We start from the raw sequence: 25698 nt of genomic DNA on the forward strand, positions 1-25698 counted from the left end.
TCGCACAAACACACCAGTGAGCATTGGGCATGTTCAGTGGCCATAGAAGACTGTTAGGGGATAGAGAAATGGAAAACCAAGGGGGAGAAGGGAAAGGAATGGAGCATTCCACACTGCAACAACGTTTTATTAGTTTCGAAACAAATGAAAGAGGCTTCTTATTTATTAAATTTGTATACGGCCCTTCATCCAAAGATCCTAAGGTGTTCACAACACAACAGAAAAATACAAATAAGAACACAAAGTACAAAACAGCAATACAGTACAAAAACAAATAACCCATAAAATGAGCTGCACACACTGGCAGGAGTATAGTCAAGGAATTCAGAAGCGCATAGTTTATAGAAGGGAAGGAAATCTCACTTAAAAACAACATTGTTGCCTGTGAGTTTACAGAATGGCAATTGAATGGGGGTTAGGGGTGCAGGTAAGTCAGGTAGACAGTGAATCTAGCAGGTGGAGTGGATGGTTGAGAGCAGAAGAAAGGTTCTGTGCGTCCACTGAAAACTAAATCCACACACCCCAAGGAAAACGGAAGGAAGAGGATACTAGGCTGCACACTTTTAGTCACTTGAACACTCGAGCAGAAGGTTTAGAATCCAGGCCCCCTTTTTGGTGCCTGTGAGTCGTCATAACCCCTCATTAACCGACACAGCCTTTTCACTTTCCAGAGTGGATGCACAAGAAACCCAAGCAAGTGGTGTGGTGGGTAAGAGCGGTGGACTCGTAATCTGGTGAATCGGTTTGCGTCTCTGCTCCTCCACATGCAGCTGCTGTGTGACCTTGGGCCAGTCACGCTTCTCTGAAGTCTCTCAGCCCCACGCACCTCACAGAGTGTTTGTTGTGGGGGAGGAAGGGAAAGGAGATTGTGAGCCCCTTTGAGACTCCTTCGGATAGTGATAAAGCAGGATATCAAATCCAAACTCTTCAAACTCTTCTTCTGCAAAACAGCTTGCATCTCAATCCTCTGCGTGCGCAGGCAGATGAGAATCAGTGTGAAGCACTGTTGGGGTTAGGATGTGGGTTCAAATCCTGGGAGACCTGCTTGGGCAAGCCACTGGTTCTCAGGTGTAACCAACCTCACAGGCTTGTTGGGAGGACAGCATGGGGGGAGAGAAGCAAAAATGGCTTGGCTTCTCTCTCATCACCATTCTTCATTGGAGGTTTACAAAAACAAAGACGGATGACCCCCAGTCAGGGAATCTTCACCTGCGATTCCTGCATTGCAGGGGGGGTAGACTAGATGACCCTGGGGGACCCCTTTCAACTTTACAATTCTATGATTCCCTGAATGAGCAACACATAAGTCATGGATGCTTTCGTTGGGACTTCTGCATTGCAGGGGGTTGGACTAGATGACCTTTGGGTTCCCTTGTTTAGTCGTGTCCAACTCTTCGTGACCCCCTGGACCAGAGCACGCCAGGCACTCCTGTCTTCCACTGCCTCCTGCAGTTTGGTCAAACTCATGCTGGTAGCTTCGAGAACACTGTCCCACCATCTCATCCTCTGCCGTCCCCTTCTCCTTGTGCCCTCCATCTTTCCCAACATCAGGGTCTTTTCCAGGGAGTCTTCTCTTCTCATGAGGTGGCCAAAGTACTGGAGCCTCAGCTTCAGGATCTGTCCTTCCAGTGAGCACTCAGGGCTGATTTCCCTAAGAATGGAGAGGTTTGATCTTCTTGCAGTCCATGGGACTCTCCAGAGTCTCCTCCAGCACCATAATTCAAAAGCATCCATTCTTCGGCGATCAGCCTTCTTTATGGTCCAGCTCTCACTTCCACACATCACTACTGGGAAAACCATGGCTTTAGCTATACGGACCTTTGTTGGCAAGGTGATGTCTCTGCTTTTTAAGATGTTGTCCAGGTTTGTCATTGCTTGGGTTCCCTTACCATTCTATGATTCTACCATTCTTCCCCCCCCCCCACCTCCCTCTGAGCAGGGAGAACACACCACTCTCATCTGGAAGCCGCCTTGAAGTCCATGGGTATCATATGTGGTGGGATTGTAAGGTAAATTAAAAATAATTGGGAAATGATTTACAACGAATTGAAGAAAATGTTCCATTTAACATTTGTTAAAAAACCCGAGGCATTTTTGTTGGGGATTGTAGGGAAAGACCTGCCAACAAAGTTGAAAAACATCTTCATGTATGCGACAACGGCCGTGAGAGTTCTAATAGCACAAGGATGGAAGACTGAAGAAATCCCAACAAAAGAATCATGGCAAGAAAAATTGACAAGGATAACTGTGACTTTAAGGATGAATGGGAACCCTTTACAAAGTATCTGAAGACGCAGCAAAGCGAACTGGACTCCTTGGCAGGTTTTGAATAAACATTCACAAACTTTTTACTGATAATAATCAGCTAAATAGTTTGAGGATCTATACAACTTTGTAACATGCAGAAAATAGCATTCTTAGAGAAACCAAAGACTGGAACTGAGGGAAGTTAGGGGGTGGGGGAGGGAGGAAAAATGGGGGGGGGGGACAAGGATGATATGTTTTTGGATAATATGTCTTGTAATAATTCTGAATAATAATAAAAAAGAAGTCGTCCCTGGGTAGAAATGAATATGTAATTCCAATGACCCCAGCAGCCACTCTCGGCCACCCCTGCAAGGTAGACCAGTGACAATCTGACGCTTTCTCGGGTGCCGTTCCCCTCCTTCCCTGCAGGGGGAGCAAGACCGCGGCGGACGCTCTGTCCAGCTCTCTCGCCTCCTCCGTCGACGGCCGAGGGGGCGGAGCTTCCGCTGGGGCAGGAAGGCGGGCCGGATATCCGCCGGCACCGGCGGATGTTGACATTGTGAGCGGACCCCGCTAAGGTAAGTCGAGAGGGGAGCCCGGCAGGGGAGGCGGGCAAAGGTTTCCTATCCCCCCCCGGCCTTCTTCAGTGGCTCCTTCCTCCTCCTGCAGGATAAGGTGACGGAATGGGCTGCACCACTGCAGGCTGGGGGGGGTCTCTTTTTTGGGGGGGGGGTTGTCACCTTTTAGGAAGCTCCCCCCCCCCAGTTAAAAAGAAAAGTGGCTGGGGAAGCCCAGCCAGATGGGTGGGGTATAAATAATAAAGTATTATTATTATTACCCTGCAAGGGTAATATTATTATTATTATTATCATCATCATTATCATTATCTTGCAAGGGTTCTAATAATATTATTAGTAGTAGTACCCTGCTCTTGTAGCCTCCCAAATAGATTACAGCAATCTACTCTTTGGGGGCCTAAAACAGGCATAGGCAAACTCGGCCCTCCAGATATTTTGAGACTACAATTCCCATCATCCCTGCACACTGGTCCTGTTAGCGAGGGATGATGGGAGTTGTAGTCTCAAAGCAGCTGACGGGCCGAGTTTGCCTATGCCTGGGCTATCCCATCAGGGAGAAACCGTCATTTCATTTACTGCATAATAATTTATAATAATAATAATTAATGATTTATACCCTGCCCATCTGGCTGGGTTTCCCAGCCGCTCTGGGCGGCTTCCAACAAAACACTAAAATACAATAACCTATTAAACATTAAAAGCTTCCCTAAGCAGGGCTGCCTTCAGATGTCTTCTAAATGTCAGGTAGTTGTTTATCTCTCTGACATCTGGTGGGAGGGTGTTCCACAGGGCGGGTGCCACTACCGAGAAGGCCCTCTGCCTGGTTCCCTGTAACTTGGCTTCTCGCAGTGAGGGAACCGCCAGAAGGCCCTCGGAGCAGGACCTCAGTGTCCGGGCAGAACGATGGGGGTGGAGATGCTCCTTCAGGTATACTGCATTCCTATCCCATCCTTTTTACCTCCAAGGAGTTTGAAAGCGGAGGGCAGGGTTCTCCTCACCCCCCTCCCCTCATTTCACCCCCGACAGCCCTACGAGGTAGGGGAGCAATTGGTTCTTTATTTCATTTGCTTACCCCTTAGATCTCTGGGTGGTTCGCAGCATCAAGATACAAGATAAAAGCACAAAATGCATAATAACAACATCATCAACAACAACCCCCTTTTCCCCATCCCACACCCTGTATTGGGTATTGGTGGTGGGTGTTGTTATGTATATTGTTTTTTTATACTGTAAACCACTCTGCGGATCTTCCGGTGGAGGGCAGCAGGTGTATTTAAGAAATATGTAAGATAAATAGGCTGAGAGGGAGAGCGACTGGCCCACAAGGTCACCCAGTGAGCTCCATGGCTGAGTGTGGAATTGGAACCCATGTCTCCCAGGCCCTCTTCAGACACTGAACCATGACTACGCCACCCTCTCTGTTTTCTATTATTTCCAGTCTTAAATCCAGTTCTCCACAATTCCACATCTGGTCGGACTTGCGGGGTTGTTTGTTGATTGCATTTATATTCCGCCTTTACCTCCAAGGAGCTCAAAGTGGAGTACGTAGTTCTCACCCCTCCTCATTTAACCCCCACAACAACTCTGTGAGGTAGGTTAGGTTGAGAGGCGGTATTGGTTGACCCTCGAGATCACCCCAAGTAAGCTTCATGTGGTCCAGTGGGGATTTGAACCCTGCTCTCTCAAGTCCTGGAAAGCGGGTGACGCTGTGGGTTAAACCACAGAGCCTAGGACTTGCCGATCAGAAGGTCGGCGGTTCAAATCCCCGTGACGGAGTGAGCTCCTGTTGCTCGGTCCCTGCTCCTGCCAACCTAGCAGTTCGAAAGAACGTCAAAGTGCAAGTAGATAAATAGGTACCACTCCAGCGGGAAGGTAAACGGTATTTCCATGCGCTGCTCTGGTTCGCCAGAAGCGGCTTAGCCATGCTTGCCACATGACCTGGAAGCTGTACACCGGCTCCCTCGGCCAATAAAGCGAGATGAGCACCGCAACCCCAGAGTCGACCATGACTGGACCTAATGGTCAGGGGTCCCTTTACCTTTACCTCTCAAGTCCTAGTATGATACTCCAACCACTACACCATGCTACCTTTCCAGGGTTTCTAGCCCTGATCCCCGTTGTGCTATATAGCACCGTTTATATAGCAAACCCCCCCCCCCTTTTTTTTGTTTCAATGAATAATGTGTAGGGCAGCCTTCGAAATTGTGATTTCTCCTCACTGGCTTCAGCACAACCCACCCCACCCCTTGAAGGAATCTACCTCCGTATGTTGCTGCAAAGGGGTCTGAGCCATAGCTCAGTGGTACAGCACCTGCTTTGGCAGAAGGTCCTAGATTCAGTCTAGATAGCTCCAGATTCCTGCTTGAAAAGCCCAGACAGATCCCACAAGCCAGTGCTGGAGATTATAATGAGTCATTCTACTGGTCTGACACTTATATAAGGCAAATTCCTATGTGTCCATGTTGCTATGACTGGACCATTGAGTACAGATGCAAAGTAGTCATGAGGCAGTGCCATGTGTCCAGCCCAGATCCCTGACCAGGTGCAGAGGAGCTTTAAAAAGCTCTGAGCAGTTGGAAGAATGGGCTGGGGAGCCATCCTGTCTATCTGTGCCTTTAAATGTCAAACGCTTTGCAGCTGCTTAAGCTGTGATTTTGATCATCTTCTGTTTTGTCTAGCAAGAAATCCATTTAAACTGCCTTTAAACAGCCTTCAGCATTTCAGGCTCCAGGTACTGCCATCTAGCAGCTAAGCCTTGGGATGTCCAAATGTCTAGTAAAGGTAGCCAAGAGCCAATTCCTCTTTTCCGGCTGCCTCCTCCTCCTCCTCCTGCTTCCCTGGCCAAGACCTTCAGGGCTGGCTTTTCCCAAAGAGCTTTTAAAGACATCCTTGAGGTGCTGAGCTTGGCTGTGGGTGAGACTACTAGGCCATGGAGCTTGTTTTTCCTGCTCTGGTTGGCTAAGACCTTTATTTTCACTCAACATTGAGGTCATCTTCACAGAGTGAGCTTGGAGAGGAGCGGGTGGCTCTCGTACAGTTTTTCAGGACACTTCCAGATTGTCAGTATGTTACGGGACAGATTTGAGTGCACACCAGGAAGTTTGGATCTGTGCAATTAAATTGGATTAAAGCACTCTGTTGCCAGTCTAGAGCAGCAAATCAAGTTGGTTTTTTTGTGCGGAGGAAAATGACAGAGGAATGCACCGAAAAGTGAGGAATGAGTGAATGGTTAATGGAAAGATGTGTACACACTCCACAAGCAAATTGGGATGAATGCTCAAGAAATGGGTTATTTGAAGGAGATCTTAGTTTGTGAAAAGGCAGCTCTCCCTTTGAGGTGTCTGTCTTCTCACTTTGAGAACAGGATTCTGGACAAGGTGGTGCCCCTTGGACCTCATCCAGCAGCGAGTTTATGTGTAGAGATAAGGTCATGTTAGTCCATAGTAAGATTTGACGTGAAGATCTTAGTTTCAGTCATTGAGCATAAATTCATAAACTCTTATTTTTAATACTGTAACTGTAATTATTGTGTTATACATTCCCTTATGAGTTTGAGTTTCTAATCTCTGTTTGAGTTTGTAATCTCCATTTGACTTTGTACTCCTTGTCAGAATACATACTTTTGAATGGATTAGTTTTTTCAATTGACTATTGATTTGCGAGAAAGGACCACTCCCAATTTTGAAACTTATATTGGCCAGAGTTCTTGGTGTGCTCTTTTCTCTTGGTATATTTAATAACAAGAACTCCAACTTATTTAACCCTAGGAGCCAGCCAAAAGAAAACAAGAGATTTTCAGAGACTGTCAGAATTGTCTCTTGCCCCTCGCTGACTCCTCTTGCCCCCGGGCAAAGGAAACAGCTCTGAGCGTGGCTTTTTCTCCATCCTGTTTTGGCTACGCACAATTTTGAAAGCTTTTCTTCCTCTTTGTGCCCTTCTTGAAGGAGACTATCCTGTTACAGGCATGGCAGATGACAATGAAGAGTTGCCGGTGGATGAGGATCTGCCGGAGGATGAAGATTTGCCGGCGGATGAAGAGATTCCCGGGCCAGCAGAGGACAGCTTGGAGCATCTAGAGAATGGCAGTCCTGCCGAACGGAGTGGCCACGTGGCTGTCAGCGACGGGCAGTGCATGTTCGTTTGGGGCGGGTATAAGGTGAGCAGCAAAAAAAGACTCTTTATTTGGCAAAGGCAGGAGAAGAAGTGGTGGAGCCCTTGTTCCCTCCATCACAGAGGGCTGGAGAAGATGCACCCAATTTAAAGTGTGTGTTTGTTTGTGTGTGTGTGTGAGAGAGAGAGAGCGCAACAGGTTGCTGCTAACCATGTTGTAATAATAATAATAATAAATAAAATAATAAATTTTATTTATATCCCGCCCTCCCCAGCTGAAGCCGGGCTCAGGGCAGCTAACAACAATAAAATAGTACAACATTCTAAAATCATTTCATTATAAAATTAATTCAACTCAAATTGATGGCAACCATTAGGCTAAAGTTCTGTGAAGATTGCCAAAGGAGGGAGTCAGGCTGTGCCCTGACTAAATGCCTGGTGGAACAGCTCTGTCTTGCAGGCCCTGCGGAAAGATATCAGGTCCTGCAGGGCCCTGGTCTCTTGTGACAGAGCGTTCCACCAGATCGGAGCCACAGCCGAGAAAGCCCTGGCTCTGGTTGAGGCCAGCCTAACCTCTCTGTGGCCTGGGACCTTCAAGATGTTTTTATTTGAAGACCGTAAGTTCCTCTGTGGGACATACCAGGAGAGGCTATCCCGTAGGTACGAGGGTCCTAGGCCGTATAGGGCTTTAAAGGTTAAAACCAGCACCTTAAACCTGACCCTGTACTCCACCGGGAGCCAATGCAGCTGGTATAGTACCGGGTGAATGTGATCTCGCAGCGAAGACCCCATAAGGAGTCTCACCGTGGCATTCTGCACCCGCTGGAGTTTCTGGGTCAGTCTCAAGGGCAGCCCCACGTAGAGCGAGTCACAATAATCCGGTCTCGAGGTGACCGTCGCGTGGATCATGATAATTTAATTGATGTGTTGCCTTATATTTGAAGGTCTCAAGGGACGTTGTGGGACGTGTTGCCATTATTATTACTTTATTTGTGCATTGTCTTATGCCCCAAAGCTCTCAAGGGATGTATTAAGTACAGTCAAACCTCATGTTACGTTTGCTTTAGGTAGAGCGTTTTCAGGTTGCGTCCTGCAGCGACCCGGAAGTACCAGAAAGGTTTACTTCTGGGTTTCGCTGCTCGCGCATGCGCAGACGCGCAAAAGGACGTTATGTGCAGAAACGGCAAATTGCCACCCGCAGACACGGGTTACGTTCCTTTCAGGTTGCGAACGGGCCTCCAGAACAGATCCCGTTCGCAACCAGAGGTACCACTGCACAGGATGAAGATGCTGAGGAAGATAGTGACATGGTGGACTTGATTTAAATCAAATCGATTTAAATCACTAGTCAGTAAGACTTGATTTAAATCAATAGTCTGTAAGACTTGATTTACACCATTTTTTTTACAGAAAGACTCATTCTTGCTGGTATAATCTTAATATTTACAACCAGACAAAGGTTTCATTTTTGGAATAATAAATTTTCAGAGTAGTTTTTGCAGTTATATCAAAAAATATACTATACTATTAGAAATAGATTGACAGATAATTATGAAATTATTGTGAGATTTAATAAGTTAACTTTATATTTGGACAACTTTTCTGCTGTACTTGGAAGGAGAAATATAATTGTTTCCTTAAGAACAATTTAAACAATTCATTTAATTAGAACAATAACATTATAGCATATGTATCCATGTTTGTTAACTGATGTGGTAAAACGATTTTAAAAACACCTTTGAGTTTTAGCATACATGAAAAACTTAAAACAAATCCTTATTTCCTAAGGAGTAGTCTTTGTACTATAATGTAACTTAAAGAGAAAACTCTCTTTAGAAAGATTTTTCCTCCAAATGCATTTCATTTTAAAAATCCAATTTAAATTTAAAAAATCTGATTTAAATAAAAAAATGTTTTGTTTTTTTTAAATGTTTTTAAAATCATTGATTTTTATCCACCCTGAATAGTGATAATTTATTTGTACACCACCCATCTGACCTCTTCTGCTGTTCTCCTTCCTTGGAGGTTTTCAAGCAGAGGTCGGATGGCCATCTGTCCTGGATGCTTTAGCTGAGATTCCTGCATTGCAGGGGGTCAGACTAGATGGCCCTCAGGGTCCCTTCCAACTCTATGATTCTATGACATGGGGCTGGGGGTGGTCCTGGCCTAGTCAGGATCCTCTGTCTCTAGAAAAATGCTCCCTGTGGATTCATCAGAAGGTCAGATCGAAAAAACAGACTATAAATGAAATAAATGAATGGGGCTCACAGTCTTGCCCTGGAATATCCCACATTTTTATACCCAAGTTGGCCATGATTCCCAGAATATAGATATTTGGGTGGAAATGGAGGGTGGGGTGTTCTTTAGACTATTGGCATAAAGAGAGGAGCAGGTGGTGCTTTTTAATTCATCGTTCCGTTTAATAATGGGGGTCCTTCCCCCTTTTCCTTCTTTCCTGCTTTCAGAATGCTCAAGTGAGAGGCTTCTACGACTTTTACCTGCCCCGAGATGAAATCTGGATATACAACATGGAAACGGGAAGATGGTAAATTATATCTTGACTGCCTCCTATCTCCCCACCAACACCAAAAAAATACCTCCAACCGTGATAACGTTTTGTTAGAGCAGTAGAAAATAAGAATAAGAATAATCATCATAATAAAATAAAAAATAAGTTATTTATTATTTATACCTCGCCCATCTGGCTGGGTTTCCCCAACCACTCTGGGCGGCTTCTAACAGAATATTAAAATACCATAGTCTATTAAACATTAAAAGCTTCCCTAAACAGGGCTGCCTTCAGATGTCTTCTAAAAGTCTGGTAGTTGTTTACAGTGGTGCCTCGCAAGACGAAATTAATCCGTTCCGCAAGTCTCTTCGTCTTGCGGTTTTTTCGTCTTGCGATGCACAGTTTCCCATAGGAATGCATTGAAAATCAATTAATGCGTTCCTAGGGAAACCGCCTTCAGACCAGGTCCGGGGACAGTCTGTCCCCGGACCTCTTCTGAAGGCTGGGGGGGGGGACAAGGGCTTTTCTTCCCACCCCCAGCATTTTAAAAAACCCCGGGACAGCGGAGGACTTCTCCGCTGTCCGGGCAATCTTAAAATGCTGGCGGGCGGCATTTTAAAATCGCCCCGGGACAGCGGAGGACTTCTCCGCTGTCCGGGGTGATTTAAAAGCCCCTGGGAAGGCAGGCAGGGGGGACAAAGACTTTTGCCCCCCGCCAGCCTTCAGAAGGTGTTCCCACCCCCCCGCCCTGCTTCGGAGCACCGGGAGAAGCGATCTCCCCGCAGCCCCTTGCTTCAAAAGAGGTCCGGGGGCAGCGGGAAGCGCTTCCCGCTGTCCCCGGACCTGGGGCTGCGGGGAGAAGATCGCTTCTCCCCGCCGCCCCTTGCTTCAAAAGAGAAGACCCGCTGTCCCCGGGGCAAGCTTCGTTTTGCGAAGCAAGCCCATAGGGAAATTCGTCTTGCGAGGCAACTCGAAAACGAAAAAACCTTTCGTTTTGCGAGTTTTTTGTCTCACGAGGCGTTCGTCTTGTGGGGTACCACTGTATTTCCTTGACATCTGATGGGAGGGTGTTCCACAGGGAGGGTGCCACCACTGAGAAGGCCCTCTGCCTGGTTCCCTGTAACTTGGCTTCTCGCAGCGAGGGAACCGCCAGAAGGCCCTCGGAGCTGGACCTCAGCGTCCAGGCTGAACAATGGGGGTGGAGACGCTGCTTCAGGTATCCTGGGCCGAGGCCATTTAGGGCTTTAAAGGTCAGCACCAACACTTCAAGTTGTGCTCAGAAATACACAGTCGTACCTTGGAAGTCAAACAGAATCCATTCTGGAAGTCTGTTCAACTTCCAAAAGGTTCAGAAACCAAAGCGCAGCTTCTGATTTCCTGCAGCCAATCAGAAGTTGTGGAAGCTCTGTCGGACGTTCGGGTTCCAAAGAACGTTCGCAAACCGGAACGCTCACTTCCGGGTTTGCATCGTTCGGGAGCCAAAACGTTCGACTTGCAACTGTACTTCCATGTCCTCCTGTTTTTTGTTCGTTTGCTTTATTTTTCAACCCACCCTTTCTAGTTGGCTCAAGGCAGATAAGACAAAACGTGCATTGAAAGAAGGAAATCGCAGGCCCTTTGGTTAGTGAGTCTTCTGATCCGCTTTGCGGAAAGCAAGACGGGGAGAGTTGCCTTCCTCTGTTGGATTTCTTGGAATTCACAGAAGTTTTCAGTACCATCATCCCTGATGGATCCTCCTCGTCAGGTTGTCTTGAGTTGAGTGCTGGAGGTACTGCCTAGAGATGGTTACTCTCCTTACCTAGATGCCTGATTCCAGAAGGTGGTGGCAGTGTTTTTCCACTGGGTTTTATGCTTGGGGATCCCACTGTTTTATAACATGTGCATGAATCCATTGAGAATGTTCATGTGGCGCTTCGGATTGAAGTGCCATCAGTTTGGGAGGTGATGGGAACTCTGAATTGGCGTGTAAGTAGCACACTAAAGGTAAAGGGACCCCTGACCATTAGGTCCAGTCGTGACCCACTGTGGGGTTGCAGCGCTCATCTCGTTTTATTGGCCGAGGGAGCCGGCGTACAGCTTCCAAGTCATGTGGCCAGCATGACTAAGCCGCTTCTGGCGAACCAGAGCAGCGCACAGAAACGCCGTTTACCTTCCCGCTGGAGTGGTACCTATTTATCTGCTTGCACTTTGAGAGAGAACCTAGCTTTTGAACTGCTAGGTTGGCAGGAGCAGGGACCGAGCAACCGGAGCTCACCCCGTCGTGGGGATTCGAACCGCCGACCTTCTGATCGGCAAGTCCTAGGCTCTGTGGTTTTACCCACAGCACCACCTGCGTCCCTAAAGTAGCACACTAAGTTATAACAAAAGCTATAAACGACAGATAAGCATCAGAAAGGAAAGCTTCCTTGTTAAACCCAGAGGTCTTTCTGCCTCTGCCTTGCCAGGACAAAGCACAGAACGGCTGGAGATGTTCCCCCTTCCATGTCAGGGAGCTGCGCCGTCTGTATGGACAGAGTCTTGTACCTGTTTGGAGGGCACCACGCACGCGGCAACACAAACAAGGTCAGTCCTCGAATTTCCCAGGGTGAGTTGGGGCTCGCCCCCTTTTTTTGCCTTCGTTTTGGAGCCAGAAAACTACAGTATCCAAAACCCCAACACTATCTAACATCAGATCCATCCCATGTTGCCTGACAGGCCAAATTAAGATCTTAAAGGTAAAGGACCATTGGATAGTGAAGTCCAGTCAAAGGCGACTATGGGGTTGTGGCGCTCATCTCGCTTTCAGGCCAGGGGAGCCGGCGTTTGTCCACAGACAGTTTTCCAGGTCATGTGGCCAGCAGGACTAAACCGCTTCTGGTGCAACGGGACACCGTGACGGAAACCAGAGCGCACGGAAACACCATTTACCTTCCCGCCGCAGCAGTACCTGTTTATCTACTTGCACTGGTGTGCTTTCGAACTGCTAGGTTGGCAGGAGCTGGGACAGAGCAACAGGAGATCGTGGGGATTTGAACTGCCGACCTTCCGATCGGCAAGCCCAAGAAGCTCAGTGGTTTAGACCACAGCGCCACCCGCGTCCCTAAGATCTTTAAATCGACACAGAGCAATCCAAATAATCAGGACTCCTTTGGGCCAATGAGCTGCACGTTTATAATCTATCCCTTCATTTTCTTGCAGTTCTACATGCTTAATTCCAGGTCGAGCGACAAAGTGTTGCAGTGGGTCAGAGTGGAGTGCCAAGGCATCCCTCCGTCATCAAAAGACAAACTCGGCGTTTGGGTTTATAGAAACAAGTAAGTTTGTCGGCGTGAAGCAGAGCCTGGCTGTTCCGGGGTCCCGTCTCTTTCCTGGAAATGATTGTGTGCTCTGCTGCCTCATTTGACTCAAAAAATAGTGGGTTTCCATGTTGCCTGTTCTCCAAAGTGTCTCTGTTACCCATTCATTACTGTAATAGCACTCTTTGTATTTAATTTGTAATGTAATTTGGCCTAATTGGATTATGTTGGTTTCGTGTAAGCAACCTATAGCTTTTATATAAAAATAGGCAGCATATGAATGTAATAAGTGCACTTACTTGATGTTCCATGACATCCTAAATATTAGAAGAAACTTGCAGCCAAATAGCATACAGGTTTGTGACCATGCAGAGTTAATGGTAATTTTCAGAGTAGAGTTAGCAACAGCAAGAGGGGGCGAGGAAACAAGCTAAGAAACTTTGCTGGCTAAAATAGCAACACAACTGGATGCCTCTTCTTACCCCCTGAAAAATAATGTTTTGTTGGCTTTATGTTTTTTCCCCTGAAATAGCAAGAGCAAAGCCCCTCAGAGCTAATGCTGCTCTTGTCCTTTGGCACTTCTAACTGCCTTTGCGAATGATTCTTTGCGAATTTTAGCTGCAGTATGTAAAGGGGGGAGAAGCAGGTCATGGGTGCTCAGTTTCATTTAAATAAATCAACCTTTGCCCACCTGGTGCCCTTCAGACATGCTGGCTCAGCTTATGAAAGGCTAAAATAAATAATGGAATCTTTTCTCAGATATTCTGGCTTCTGCTCTTTAAGTGGCGCTTTCTCGTAAGTGGAAATCCGTTACCGCATATTACCTGGTCACTCTGATGATAGTGTATTCTTTTGTTTTTCTGCCTTCCCTTCCTTCTTTTTGAACAGGCTTATATTTTTTGGTGGCTACGGGTATTACCCTGAAGGGGAGCAGATTGGAAGGTTTGAGTTTGATGAAACCTCTTTTTGGGTAAGTCTTTTGCTTTTTGTGCACTGGAACCTCCTCTAGTGGCTCATTTACTGATTTATGCTCTTGTAGCCTCCCAAATAGATTACAGCAATCTACTCTTTGGGGGCCTAAAGCAGGCATAGGCAACCTCGGCCCTCCAGATGTTTTGAGACTACAATTCCCATCATCCCTGACCACTGGTCCTGTTAGCTAAGGATCATGGGAGTTGTAGTCCCAAAAGATCTGGAGGGCTGAGTTTGCCTATGCCTGCCCTAAAGACATTCTGGAAGCTGCAGATTGCTAAGGATGCTGCTGCTTGGCTGTTGGCTGGAGCAGCAAGGAGGGGTTGTATCGGCCTCATCCTGAAAGCTCTGCAGTGGCTGCACGTGATCAAAACCCCTAAGTGAATTAGGACCCAAAGAAACACTCTCTCTCCCCGCCCCCTGCCATCCAACCTTTGCATTATGATCCACAGAGAATGCCCTGCTTATAGTCACATCTGTTGGACAGTGACACAAGACAGGGCCTTCTCGGTGGTGGCATCTCACCTGTGATTTCTATGGAACCCCCTCCCAGGTGACATCCGCTTGGCCCCCTCGGTACAAGCATTCAAGCAAAAGCTAAAGGCATGCCCAGGCCTTTGGATCCATAAGTGAAATTTATTCTAGATATTTGCCACTGCTTATTTGATTCTGATTGTGGGGTTTTTTATTTTATTGGGTTTATCATTGTTGCTGTTTTTATCTTGTTTCTTGTTGTGAGCTGCACTATGCTTCCTGATTGAGGAAGGGTGAGGAAGCATTAAATAAATAATACCAAAAATGCAGGGAGATGGCACATGAGGCCCCCAGAACAACTGTGGCTTTCAGCTCCACCACCTTGAATACCTGCCCGTATTTACCTGCTCTGTGGTCCTGCTCCTCTTGGGTGGTGGATGCTGAAACTCAAGCCTGTTCTAGAAGCCTCTTGCACACATCACAGGAGGAACAGTGGCCGCAGGTAGTCAGCGCTCCGTTCCACAAATTTTTCTGTCCTAGATTGCAAATGTCGAAACTACTGCACGGAATGAGATTTTATCCATTGTCCCTGTTCTTGTCTAAAAGAATTCAGGTGTTCCCCGTGGGTGGAACGATCACGTTCACGTCCTGGACACAGACACCTTTACGTGGAGCCAGCCTGTAACCAAGGTAAAGTAGTGGACTTCCAAAGTACGGCAATCGTACCTTTTTAAAAAATGATGATCCGGTAGGACCACCCATATTGATTAATATCAGCTGATTCATTTCCATTGCCCGTCAGATCCTAACAAATATCATCATCATCATCAATCTTTATTACGGTCCAGAGACCCAACAAATCATTACAAAGCAATGCACAATTCATACAGCCTACCTCCAGGTTAAACAAGCATTTTGTTCAGAATATAGGGATTATTTGTTCTTGCAACCACCGATAAAAACTTTGCCACTGCTAATGTTCTAGCGTTTGTCCGGTCTTCCAATAGGCACCTGACATAGTGAGCCTCTGATTTTCCTGGGAAAGGTACCAGCAAGGGTAGTATCAGTTCAGCCCCGGCTTGCTCTTATTTTGCACAGTGCAACAAAATATGTTTTATGGAATTGATGTCTTGAGCACATGAGCAAAGTCTGTCCTGGTAGGGAACTCCTCTCAACCTGCCAGCCAACACTGCAGAGGGAAAGACATTTAGTCTGGCTTTGGTGAAAAGCCTTCGATAGTTTGGTACTGTCAGGTTTTTGATGAAAGATGTTAACTTAAAGACATGCCCATATTGTACTCCTACTGCCAGCGGACACAAATATAACCACCAGCAGCAAGTTCCTGAAAAGTGGTCAGTGGCAGGAGACGGGAAGGAGATTTCGTAGAGCCCAAAGCAGGTAGTCTCTCACCTGTCCCCTCTTCTTCCCCCCGCAGGGTAAATCGCCGTCGCCCCGAGCAGCCCATGCTTGTGCCACGGTTGGAAACAGAGGCTACGTCTTTGGAGGAAGATACCGAGTGAGTGCGAGAGCAGAGTGGGGACGCTGCTGCTGCCTTTCTGGGGGTGCAGGTTTCACTAAACCCGTCCCTCTCTCCCTCTTCCCCTCAGGAGTCCAGGATGAACGATCTCTATTCCCTCAATCTGGACAAGTGGGAGTGGCATGAAATGTACGTAAGCTTCTGTCTCCCCTTGTCGGCGCAGGGAAGCTGATCCCGAGTAGATGCTCTCCAAATCTTTTGGACTACAACTCCCATCAGTCCCAGCGAGCACTTTTGGGAGCCGGTGGGAATCGCATCTGGAGAGCACCGGGTCTCGTTTGCTAGTCTTACTTCATTTATTGCGATTTATCCCCTGCCCTTCATCCTAAGGTCCCAGGGCAGGTTACAACAACTCACACCGTTCTAAAACAGTTCTGTACAATTTAAAATGACTGAAATAAGGTGGGGCCTAAAATTGCTTATTATTGATTTGCTTAGAGAAGGATTTCTATCCCGCTATGTCGTCAAAAATATACAGGTGAAACTCGAAAAATTAGAATATCGTGGAAAAGTTCCTTTCTTTCACTAATTCAACTTAAAAGGTGAAACTAATATATGAGATTGACTCGTGACATGCAAAGCAAGATATGTCAAGCCTTGATTTGTTCTACAGGTGAAACTCGAAAAATTAGAATATCGTGGAAAAGTTCCTTTATTTTAGTAATTCAACTTAAAAGGTGAAACTAATATATGAGATTGACTCGTGACATGCAAAGTGAGATATGTCAAGCCTTGATTTGTTATCATTGCTAAGATCATGGCGTACAGCTGATAAAAACTCCAAATGAACAATCTCAAAAAATTAGAATATTCAAGGAAATCAGCAAAACAAGGATTGCAAATGGAGCAAGATTGGACCTCTGAGAAGTAGAAGCCGATCTCGCTTTGCATGTCATGAGTTGATCTCATATATTAGTTTCACCTTTTAAGTTGAAATAAAGGAACTTTTCCATGATATTCTAATTTTTCAAGTTTCACCTGTACCTAAGTGGTTTGCAGCACTCCCCTATTCCCATTTTGAGTTGGCCAGGAAAACTTGAAGCGTGGGTTGAGTACAGAAGCAGCCGGCCAAATCTTCTCCCAAAGCCTGACTTCATGGCCGGAGCAGCGAATCACCTGGATCGATGTCTCCAGAGTTTCCACAATCTCCCACCCCGGTCAAGAACAGGTTACTTACAGTAAGATCAAACACTCCATTCCTGGCTGCTGTTTTGACCCCCTGTCAATCTCTTGTGTTTCCCCAACACAGAATCACGCAAGGCATCTGCCCCGTTGGCCGATCTTGGCATTCTCTAACCCCCGTTTCGTCTGACCATCTCTTCCTCTTTGGCGGGTTCACCACCGACAAGCAGCCTCTCAGTAAGTAAATCCCAGGAGAACTAAAAATAGCCTTTGGTTTAGACAGAAGAGCCTTTTCCGCAGAATTGGTTGGCGCTGGGTTTATTTTAGCCTTCATGGGATGATCCCAGAAGGTCCTTGCAATGGCTGCAGGTCAGGACCCAGTTGGCATCTGGGGTCTGGCGCTGCTGCTGTTTGTTGCCCACCCCTCTCAAAAACACGGGCTAGATTTAAAGCGGCTAAAAGGGTCACAAAACACAACAGGCTGTGGGAAGTTGGGCTGATTGATACGGATCTCAAATAATACATAATAGGGGTGGGGACATTGTAGGATGGGACCGTCAAAGTGCAAGTAGATAAATAGGTACCACTCCGGCGGGAAGGTAAACGGCGTTTCCGTGCGCTGCTCTGGTTCGCCAGAAGCGGCTTAGTCATGCTGGCCACATGGCCCGGAAGCTGTATGCCTGCTCCCTCAGCCAATAAAGCGAGATGAGCGCTGCAACCCCAGAGTCAGCCACGACTGGACCTAATGGTCAGGGGTCCCTTTACCCTTTACCTTTTGTTAAGTCCTGGCCAGCTTCAGAGGTCTGTGTTGGAATCCACACTTCTTTCTTAACATATTTTATTTTATCAGATTTCTTGCCTGCCCTTGACCACATGGACTTGGGGTGGCACTTGGATATAATGTATATTGGCTTGTGGCCTTCAGTTGGCAACAACCTCCACCTCCTGAGCCGCTCTGGCTTCAGCTGGTGAGCCTTGAACTTCTAGCAAGAAAACCAAAGTAGATCCGATAACTCTGAAGTCTATCCTCCTCCCCTCTCGCCCTCCCACCCCCACCTAGTACATCTGGTTTAAATTTGGCATCCTGAGAACCTTGGCTATCACTTCATTTTTTTAAAAAAACAAACCCAAGTTTCTAGACCTCATGTTTGTAAAGAAAATTTGGAAACATCTCTGTGCCTTCCCACCAACACCACCAATGTTCCATGTGGACGTGTTTCATTGCACACACAAAAAAGTACAATGAATTATTGGAGTTAAATGATTGTATGCAAAACCAATTAATTTAACCACAGTTTAGGGGTTGGGGTGTGTCCTGATCCTCGTGTTTCCTATTTGCCTCTTGAGCCACTCGCGGTAGTTGTGGGAAATGATGGCTTCAAGTGACCACCTTGTGAGTTCAAATTCTGGATCAAGTTGTGGTCAAGGACAGCTTCTTTTGCTAACACTCAGAACTCGCTCCCAACGAAAACCTCCCTTCTGTTCCTTGCAGGTGATGCCTGGATCTATTGCATTAGTAAAAACGAGTGGATACAATTTGAGCACAATTATTCAGAGAAACCCCGGTAAGCAGCCCCACACGCAGTAACAGACACTACTCTGAACCTTCCACAGAACTCGCCTCTCCTGGTCGTTGCTTTGCTTGCACTGATGGCCCTCTTTGGCTTCTACCTTCGTGGCTCTTTAGATTTTGGGCAGTCTTTCAGCTCTTGCATTTTTTGAGCTCAAGTAAGATTGGCTTTACAAGGGACGCGGGTGGCGCTGTGGGTTAAACCACAGAGCCTAGGACCTGCCGATCAGAAGGTCGGCGGTTCGAATCCCCGCAATGGGGTGAGCTCCCGTTGCTCGGTCCCAGCTCCTGCCAACCTAGCAGTTCAAAAGCACGTCAGAGTGCAAGTAGATAAATAGGTACCGCTCCGGCGGGAAGGTAAACGGCGTTTCCATGCGCTGCTCTGGTTCGCCAGAAGTGGCTTAGTCATGCTGGCCACATGACCCGGAAGCTGTACGCCGGCTCCCTCAGCCAATAAAGCGAGATGAGTGCAGCAACCCCAGAGTTGGTCACGACTGGACCTAATGGTCAGGGGTCCCTTTACCTTTACCTTAAAATTGGCTTTAAGGGGTGGAGAGAAACCACTCCACCGTCTTGCGTTTGACAGGGACAAATTCTGGATGAGAATATTGTCAGACAGCTGCAGCAATGCTGTCTGCAGCAGAAGTGTAGCGTCCAAATCAAGGGAAGTCATAGTGCCCCTCTATTCCTGGAGTCCTGTGTCCAGTTCTGGGCGCCACAGTTTAAAAAGGATATTGACAAGCTGCAGTGTGTGCAGCCTGGAGATGATAAAAGGGTCTGGAAACCAAGCCTTGTGAGGAACAGTAGAGGGAGTTTGGGATGTTTAGCCTGAAGAGAAGGAGATTGAGAAGTTGGATAGCCGTTGGTCAGGGATTCTTTAGCTGCGATTCCTGCGCTGTGGGAGGTTGGATTTGGTGACCCTCTGGGGCCTCTTCGAACTCTACAATTCTCTGATTTCCCCTTTGCATAATGGGCAGTGTGTCTAGGCCAGACTCTTCAGTTCCAGTAAACTCAGCGCAGTCTCCATTTGGCTGGCCTGCAAGGGGCTTCAAATGTCAGTCGTTCTCTTGTTTGCATCCCAGAGAAGCCAAGCTGGATCCTTGCCCATCCTGGCTTATAAAAGCTAGCCGGGAAGGACTGGGCGATGGGCTTCGTGGGGTGGTGAATGCTTCCCTCCGTGAGGGAGCCTTCCCAGACCCGCTGAAAGAGGCGGTTATTAAACCGCTTCTTAAAAAACCATCTTTAGATGCGGCCACGATGGCCAACTATCGCCCAGTCTCAAATCTTCCATTCCTGGGCAAGGTGATTGAGCGAGCGGTTGCCGAACAACTCCAGGCACGCCTGGAAGAAGCGGACCATTTGGATCCCTTCCAGTCGGGATTCAGGCCTCATCATGGGACTGAAACTGCCTTGGTCGCACTGGTTGATGATCTCTGGCGGGCTAGGGACAAAGGTGAGAGCTGTTTCCTAGTTCTGCTGGATCTCTCAGCGGCGTTTGATACCATCGACCATAACATCCTTCTGGACCGTCTTGAGGGGCTGGGAGCTGGGGCACTGTATTACAGTGGTTCCGCTCCTTCCTCCTGGGCCGTGTTCAGAAAGTGGTGGTGGGGGATGAGTGTTCAGACCCCTGGGCTCTCACTTGTGGGGTGCCTCAGGGTTCTGTCCTCTCCCCCATGCTTTTCAACATTTACATGCAGCCGCTGGGAGAGATCATCAGGAGGTTTGGGCTGGGTGTTCATCAGTATGCAGATGATACCCAGCTCTACCTCTCTTTTAAATCAGAACCAGTGAAGGCGGTGAAGGTCCTGTGTGAGTGTCTGGAGGCGGTTGGAGGATGGATGGCGGCTAACAGATTGAGGTTGAATCCTGACAAGACAGAAGTACTGTTTTTGGGGGACAGGAGGCGGGCAGGTGTGGAGGATTCCCTGGTCCTGAATGGGGTAACTGTGCCCCTGAAGGACCAGGTGCGCAGCCTGGGAGTCATTTTGGACTCACAGCTGTCCATGGAGGCACAGGTCAAATCTGTGTCCAGGGCAGCTGTTTACCAGCTCCATCTGGTACGTAGGCTGAGACCCTATCTGCCTGCGGACTGTCTCGCCAGAGTGGTGCATGCTCTGGTTATCTCCCGCTTGGACTACTGCAGTGCGCTCTACGTGGGGCTACCTTTGAAGATGACCCGGAAACTACAACTAATCCAGAATGCGGCAGCTAGACTGGTGACTGGGAGCGGCCGCCGAGACCATATAACACCGGTCTTGAAAGACCTGCATTGGCTCCCAGTACGTTTCCGAGCACAATTCAAAGTGTTGGTGCTGACCTTTAAAGCCCTAAATGGCCTCGGTCCAGTATACCTGAAGGAGCGTCTCCACCCCCATCATTCTGCCCGGACGCTGAGGTCCAGCGCCGAGGGCCTTCTGGCGGTTCCCTCATTGCGAGAAGCAAAGCTACAGGGAACCAGGCAGAGGGCCTTCTCGGTAGTGGCGCCCGCCCTGTGGAACGCCCTTCCAGCAGATGTCAAAGCGATAAACAACTACCTGACATTCAGGAGACATCTTAAGGCAGCCCTGTTCAGGGAAGTTTTTAACGTGTGATATTTTATTGTATTTTTGGTTTTTATGGAAGCCGCCCAGAGTGGCTGGGGAGGCCCAGCCAGATGGGCGGGGTATAAATAATAAATTATTATTATTATTATTATTATTATATAAGCGTAGCCACTTAGGTCTGTGCTTTTATTCTGTTTTAAAAAGCAATTTGCCATTCCTGAATCTTGCCGCACGTTTGGGCAAAGGGGCCCATATTTTTCATCCAGCAGCCTTCCCACCTCAGGGGTAAGAAACAAAGGAGTGTCTTGTAACAGGCCCTTCCTTAAAGGAGTGGAGGGCGGATAAACCCTCTTGTCCAACCGCTGACTTCTCTGGGCCACAAACAAGACAGCTGAAAAGCGACACAAAATGTTCAAAAACTCACAGAAATGGATAATCGCAACAACAAAAACGGGGGAGATGAAAGCCGTATACGGCAGCAGGATTCCCTTGAGTTGCAGCCAAAGCTTTCTGCTGAATCTCCCCACTGCTTGACCCCACCTTGGTCCAGTAGACCTGAAGGAGCGTCTCCACCCCCATCGTTCTGGACACTGAGGTCCAGCTCCGAGGGCCTTTTGGCAGTTCCCTCACTGCGAGAAGCCAAGTTACAGGGAACCAGGCAGAGGGCCTTCTCAGTGGTGGCGCCCGCCCTGTGGAACACCCTCCCACCAGATGTCAAAGAGATAAACAGCGGTTCAGGACCTGCTCTCGGACAGGAATGATCAAATTACTTTGATAGTGGCTAAATTTTTGAGTGCTGTCCATGTGGAAAGACTGGGCCGTTATAGAGAGATTTCGTGGTTCTTGATTGGTCGGTGATGTGGTAGTGTTAGACTGTATTATTTATGCAAATTGTTATGTCGAATTCGTATTTTCCACAATCTGTATACGGTGTTTGTTTTATAATGGGTGGTTTGCTATGCCTAATAAAGGATTGATTGATAAACAACTACCAGACTTTTAGAAGACATCTGAAGGCAGCCCTGTTCAGGGAAGTTTTTAATGTGTGACATTTTGATGTATTTTTCATCTTTGTTGGAAGCCGCCCAGAGTGGCTGGGGAGACCCAGTCAGATGGGCGGAGTACAAATAAATCATCATCATCATCGTTATTAATTTGTGTGATCTTACAGGCTCTGGCACACGGCGTGTGCGAGCGACGAGGGAGAGGTGATTGTCTTTGGGGGCTGTGCCAACAATCTGCTTGCCCACCACAAAGCCGTAAGTCCTTGTTGTTCTTCTTCTCAGGGCACCAAGTCACAGCTCCCTTTGTAAAGCCCAAAGGCTGCCTGCTCCGTCATCGTTTGGGGGCAGAATTCCTGGCTTCACCCCCCCCCGGCCCATTGCAAAGCAGTTCCGCCTGCGTAGAGGCACCCCGTCTCATAGACCTTTCAGTGCCGTGATTGCCAGCCTGTGGGGCAGAAGAAGCGGTGCACATGACCATTATTTCTGGTTTTGGTCATGGCAAAACGCTGGCATTTGGATTTTCCAGCAAGACCCACCGGATAAGCTGTTTGACAGTGGGACGGTCTCCCTTGCAAGGTTGTGGACTTTCCTTCCTTGGAGGCTTTTAAGCAGAGGTTGGGTGGCCGTCTGTCATGGATGCTTTAGCTGAGATTCCTGCATTGCAGGGGGTCAGACTAGATGACCCTCGGGGTCCCTTCCAATTCTATGAATCGATGATGATGGGTCTCGACTCGCTCTAACATGGCTGCCATCTCCTGGGCAGTTCCTCTGACCCCAGTCCAAATCTGTGCAGAAGTGAGGGCGGGGGGAGAGCATTTTTCAGGCCAGGGGCCACATTCCTTTGGGGCAAGACTTCCGAGGACCGGGGCCTGGCACACAACTCTCCATCTGGGCTAGCAAAAGGCATTGCCATGGGTCAAAGGTGAAGGCTCTAGCCAGGTGAAACCACTAGAGGAAGGAGCAGACGAGGTACGTCCGAGTGCACAGCCCCTGTACAGTCCTGAGGGCCCGTTGCTGTTAATTAAATTTCTTTATGTCCCTTCATCTGACAATCACAGGGCGGTTTACAATATAAAAGCACAACATTACAAGCCATCATAACGAATAAAAACAGCGTCCCCCTTACACACTCAGTTTAAAAGGCCATTAAGCTGTTTAATTAACCCAAGGCCTGAGCAAAGAGGAATGTGTTTGCCCGGCACCTAAAGATATGCAACGAAGGCACCAGTTAAGGAAGCTTGGAGGGCAGGATTCGACTCCTGAGCTTCCCCATTCCTTGCGAATTCTGCCCTTGTGGTTCTCCCTGGTGACGGATTTCAAATATCCTGAAGTGGAAGTGGTACATCTCACAAGAGGGCAGACGTTACTCACCCACTTGGGGGTCTTCCACCCCACCTGCCGTTTTATCCTCAGAACCACCTGGGGAATTAGGTTGGGCTGAGAGACTTCAGGGCTGGGCAAGGATTCGAACCCGGCTCTCTGGTCCAGGGCCAGCAATGTAGTCTCTAAAGCTCCACACGGACCCTTTTGAATCGGGCTGGAAGTCAAAGGTGCTTTTTCAATCATGAGATTTATACAAGCTGCTCTTTCTTTTTCTTTCAGGCACATAGTAATGAGATTCTTGTCTTTTCTCTTCAACCAAAATCCCTTGTAAGGTATATATTAAAGTGGGGGAAACCCACTAATTGCTTGTGCATTCTTGCAGTTACGGTTGGATATGCAACATGAGAAACTGGGGACTTTCATATGGTATATGACGGGCTCAAGTCTCTTCCTGAGAAAAATAGGAGCAGAATTACTGTATTTTTTGTTCTATAAGATGCACCAGACCACAAGACGCACCTAGTTTTTAGAGGAGGAAAACAAGAAAAAATATATTCTGAATCTCAGAAGCCAGAACAGCAAGAGGGATCGCTGCACAGTGAAAGCAGCGATCCCTCTTGCTGTTCTGGCTTCTGTGATAGCAGCGCAGCCTGCATTGGCTCCATAAGACGCACACACATTTCCCCTTACTTTTTGGGAGGGGAAAAGTGAGTCTTATAGAGCAAAAAATGCGGTATTCTCGGAGTCAGAGAAACAACTTCTGTTGAGGTTTCCTCTCTAGGAATGGGTGACCATATGTCAAAAAGATTTCGCCCCGTTTGTAAGCTCTGGGAAGTCAGTCAGCATTTGGCAGGTGCATTTCAACCTGTCAGTTGGGATAAGGATAGCTGCACCTGTTGAATTTCTGCCTGCCTAAAAAGTATGTCACCCGAGAAAGGAAGGAAAAGTCTCCCCCCGTCCCCAACTGTGCCGGGCCCATCCAGCCTGGCTCTGCTCTCTTAACAGGTAGTTGCACAGCCTGAATTGTTACTCGGAAAAGCTGGGAAGCAAATCTCTTGCTGGGGAGGGTTCTGCTTTTAGAACACAGCCCCTTCTCCATCTCCCCACATGGAGCCCTAAGCAGAGATTCCCAGAAGGCCAGCTGAGACTCATCGCAAGGTCAGGGGCTGGTTCCTTTTGTATAAAGGTCACACCCAGCGAGTGATGGGAAGGGTTTAGCCAAGAGGATTAACCAAGAGAAAAGCAAGGGAGGGCAGACCCACTCGTGATTGTTGGATAACAGTGGGTCCCAAGGTGGGCACTACGAAGTAGGAGGGTGCTGGAGGTGTTAACGACTATCAGACTTTGAACAGCTAGTATCATTAAATCAAATTTGTCAGTTTCATTGGATCAGATTCAGTAGTTTTAATTGAATTGTCAATAAATGTGCAATTACTTGTTAGTTTAGCATTGTGCCGTGTTAAACCTCCCTTGGTGGGTTGTGCAAACAGTGCTTTTTGTAGAATAAGGGGCGCTGGGGATGCATGAATGGCAACCGAGGGGACGGCAGCCCCCCAAATTTGGGAACCACTGCTCTAGGAGAACCCTAGAAAGCCCAGTAGAGATGTGCCCCATGTTCTGTTGGCCATTGGGACTTGGTGGAGGGCAGGAGAGGGGCCTGGTGCAAATTCTCAGCCCCTTTTTTCTCCCCTCTCTTTTTCCCGTCCCACAGGCTGTGCCTAGAAGCCATCATGTGCTTCAAGGAGATTCTGGCCAGCTCCTGGCACTGCCTGCCCAAACACCTCCTCCACAGCCTCAACCAGCGCTTTGGGAGCAACAACACGTCTGGCTCCTAGGAGAACGGCAGTGAAGACGTCTGGCCGCGCTGCGCATGAACGAGCCCTTCTTATATAAAGAGATGTAATAATTTGAACCATCCCGGTTTGGCAAAGTGTGTGTGACATTTGTATAGGTTAATTCCCCCCCCCCCCAAACTCCGCGTTGTAGGTAACGGCTTCTCTGCTTTCACCTTTCTTTTCTGTTTGCATGTGAATGGCTTAGAGAGAGAACCTATTTTTGTGTAAAAATTTGTTTGCAATAAATGTATTTAATGCAAGGCGAGAGGAACGTCGCTGCTTCACCTGCCCTCCAAAACGATTCCTGGGAAGGGCTTCCCGCTGGCTTAAAAGCAGTGGGGCTGCAGCCCTTGAAAGAAAACGGATCAGCAGAGGAACTGAACCCTCTGTATTGTTAGCGCTGCCTTTAAGACGGAAGAAAAAGCAGCGGTGGACTTTGGGACAGTTGCAGCTGTTATTTCCTTCAGGGAAAAGAGCTCCATAGTCTGTAGCTCCTTGAACCTGCTCAGCTACTTCTGTCAGGCACTATATCACAAAAGATCTGATAGCCAGCCTCAAGTATCTGAAGGGCTGTCCCATGGGAGGAAGGGCAAGCT

General features: G+C 47.8%; 1 protein-coding gene across 4 annotated transcripts; it reads left to right on the forward strand.

The window, feature by feature from the left end:
* The first annotated feature begins 2742 nt into the window (after positions 1 to 2742).
* KLHDC2 (kelch domain containing 2) lies at positions 2743 to 25362 on the forward strand. 4 transcript variants are annotated; one of them, XM_081196359.1, is made up of 14 exons: positions 2743 to 2825; positions 6770 to 6981; positions 9401 to 9480; positions 11889 to 12006; positions 12622 to 12737; positions 13608 to 13689; positions 14772 to 14855; positions 15601 to 15681; positions 15773 to 15831; positions 16952 to 17061; positions 18317 to 18389; positions 22112 to 22199; positions 23547 to 23599; positions 24979 to 25362. In XM_081196359.1, the coding sequence occupies exons 2-14, from the start codon at positions 6790 to 6792 to the stop codon at positions 25100 to 25102; spliced, it is 1260 nt and encodes a 419-aa protein (XP_081052485.1). In that variant the 5' UTR covers positions 2743 to 2825; positions 6770 to 6789; the 3' UTR covers positions 25103 to 25362. The 4 variants fall into 4 exon arrangements, with proteins under 4 accessions (XP_081052485.1, XP_081052487.1, XP_081052486.1 ...); XM_081196361.1 differs by having other exon boundaries at positions 2774 to 2825; positions 6788 to 6981; XM_081196360.1 differs by lacking the exon at positions 2743 to 2825 and adding an exon at positions 2840 to 2922.
* The last annotated feature ends 336 nt before the right edge of the window (positions 25363 to 25698 follow it).

This window comes from Podarcis bocagei (assembly GCF_964188305.1).
Source record: "Podarcis bocagei genome assembly, chromosome: 1".
In the NCBI taxonomy this organism is placed as follows: Eukaryota; Metazoa; Chordata; class Lepidosauria; order Squamata; family Lacertidae; genus Podarcis; species Podarcis bocagei.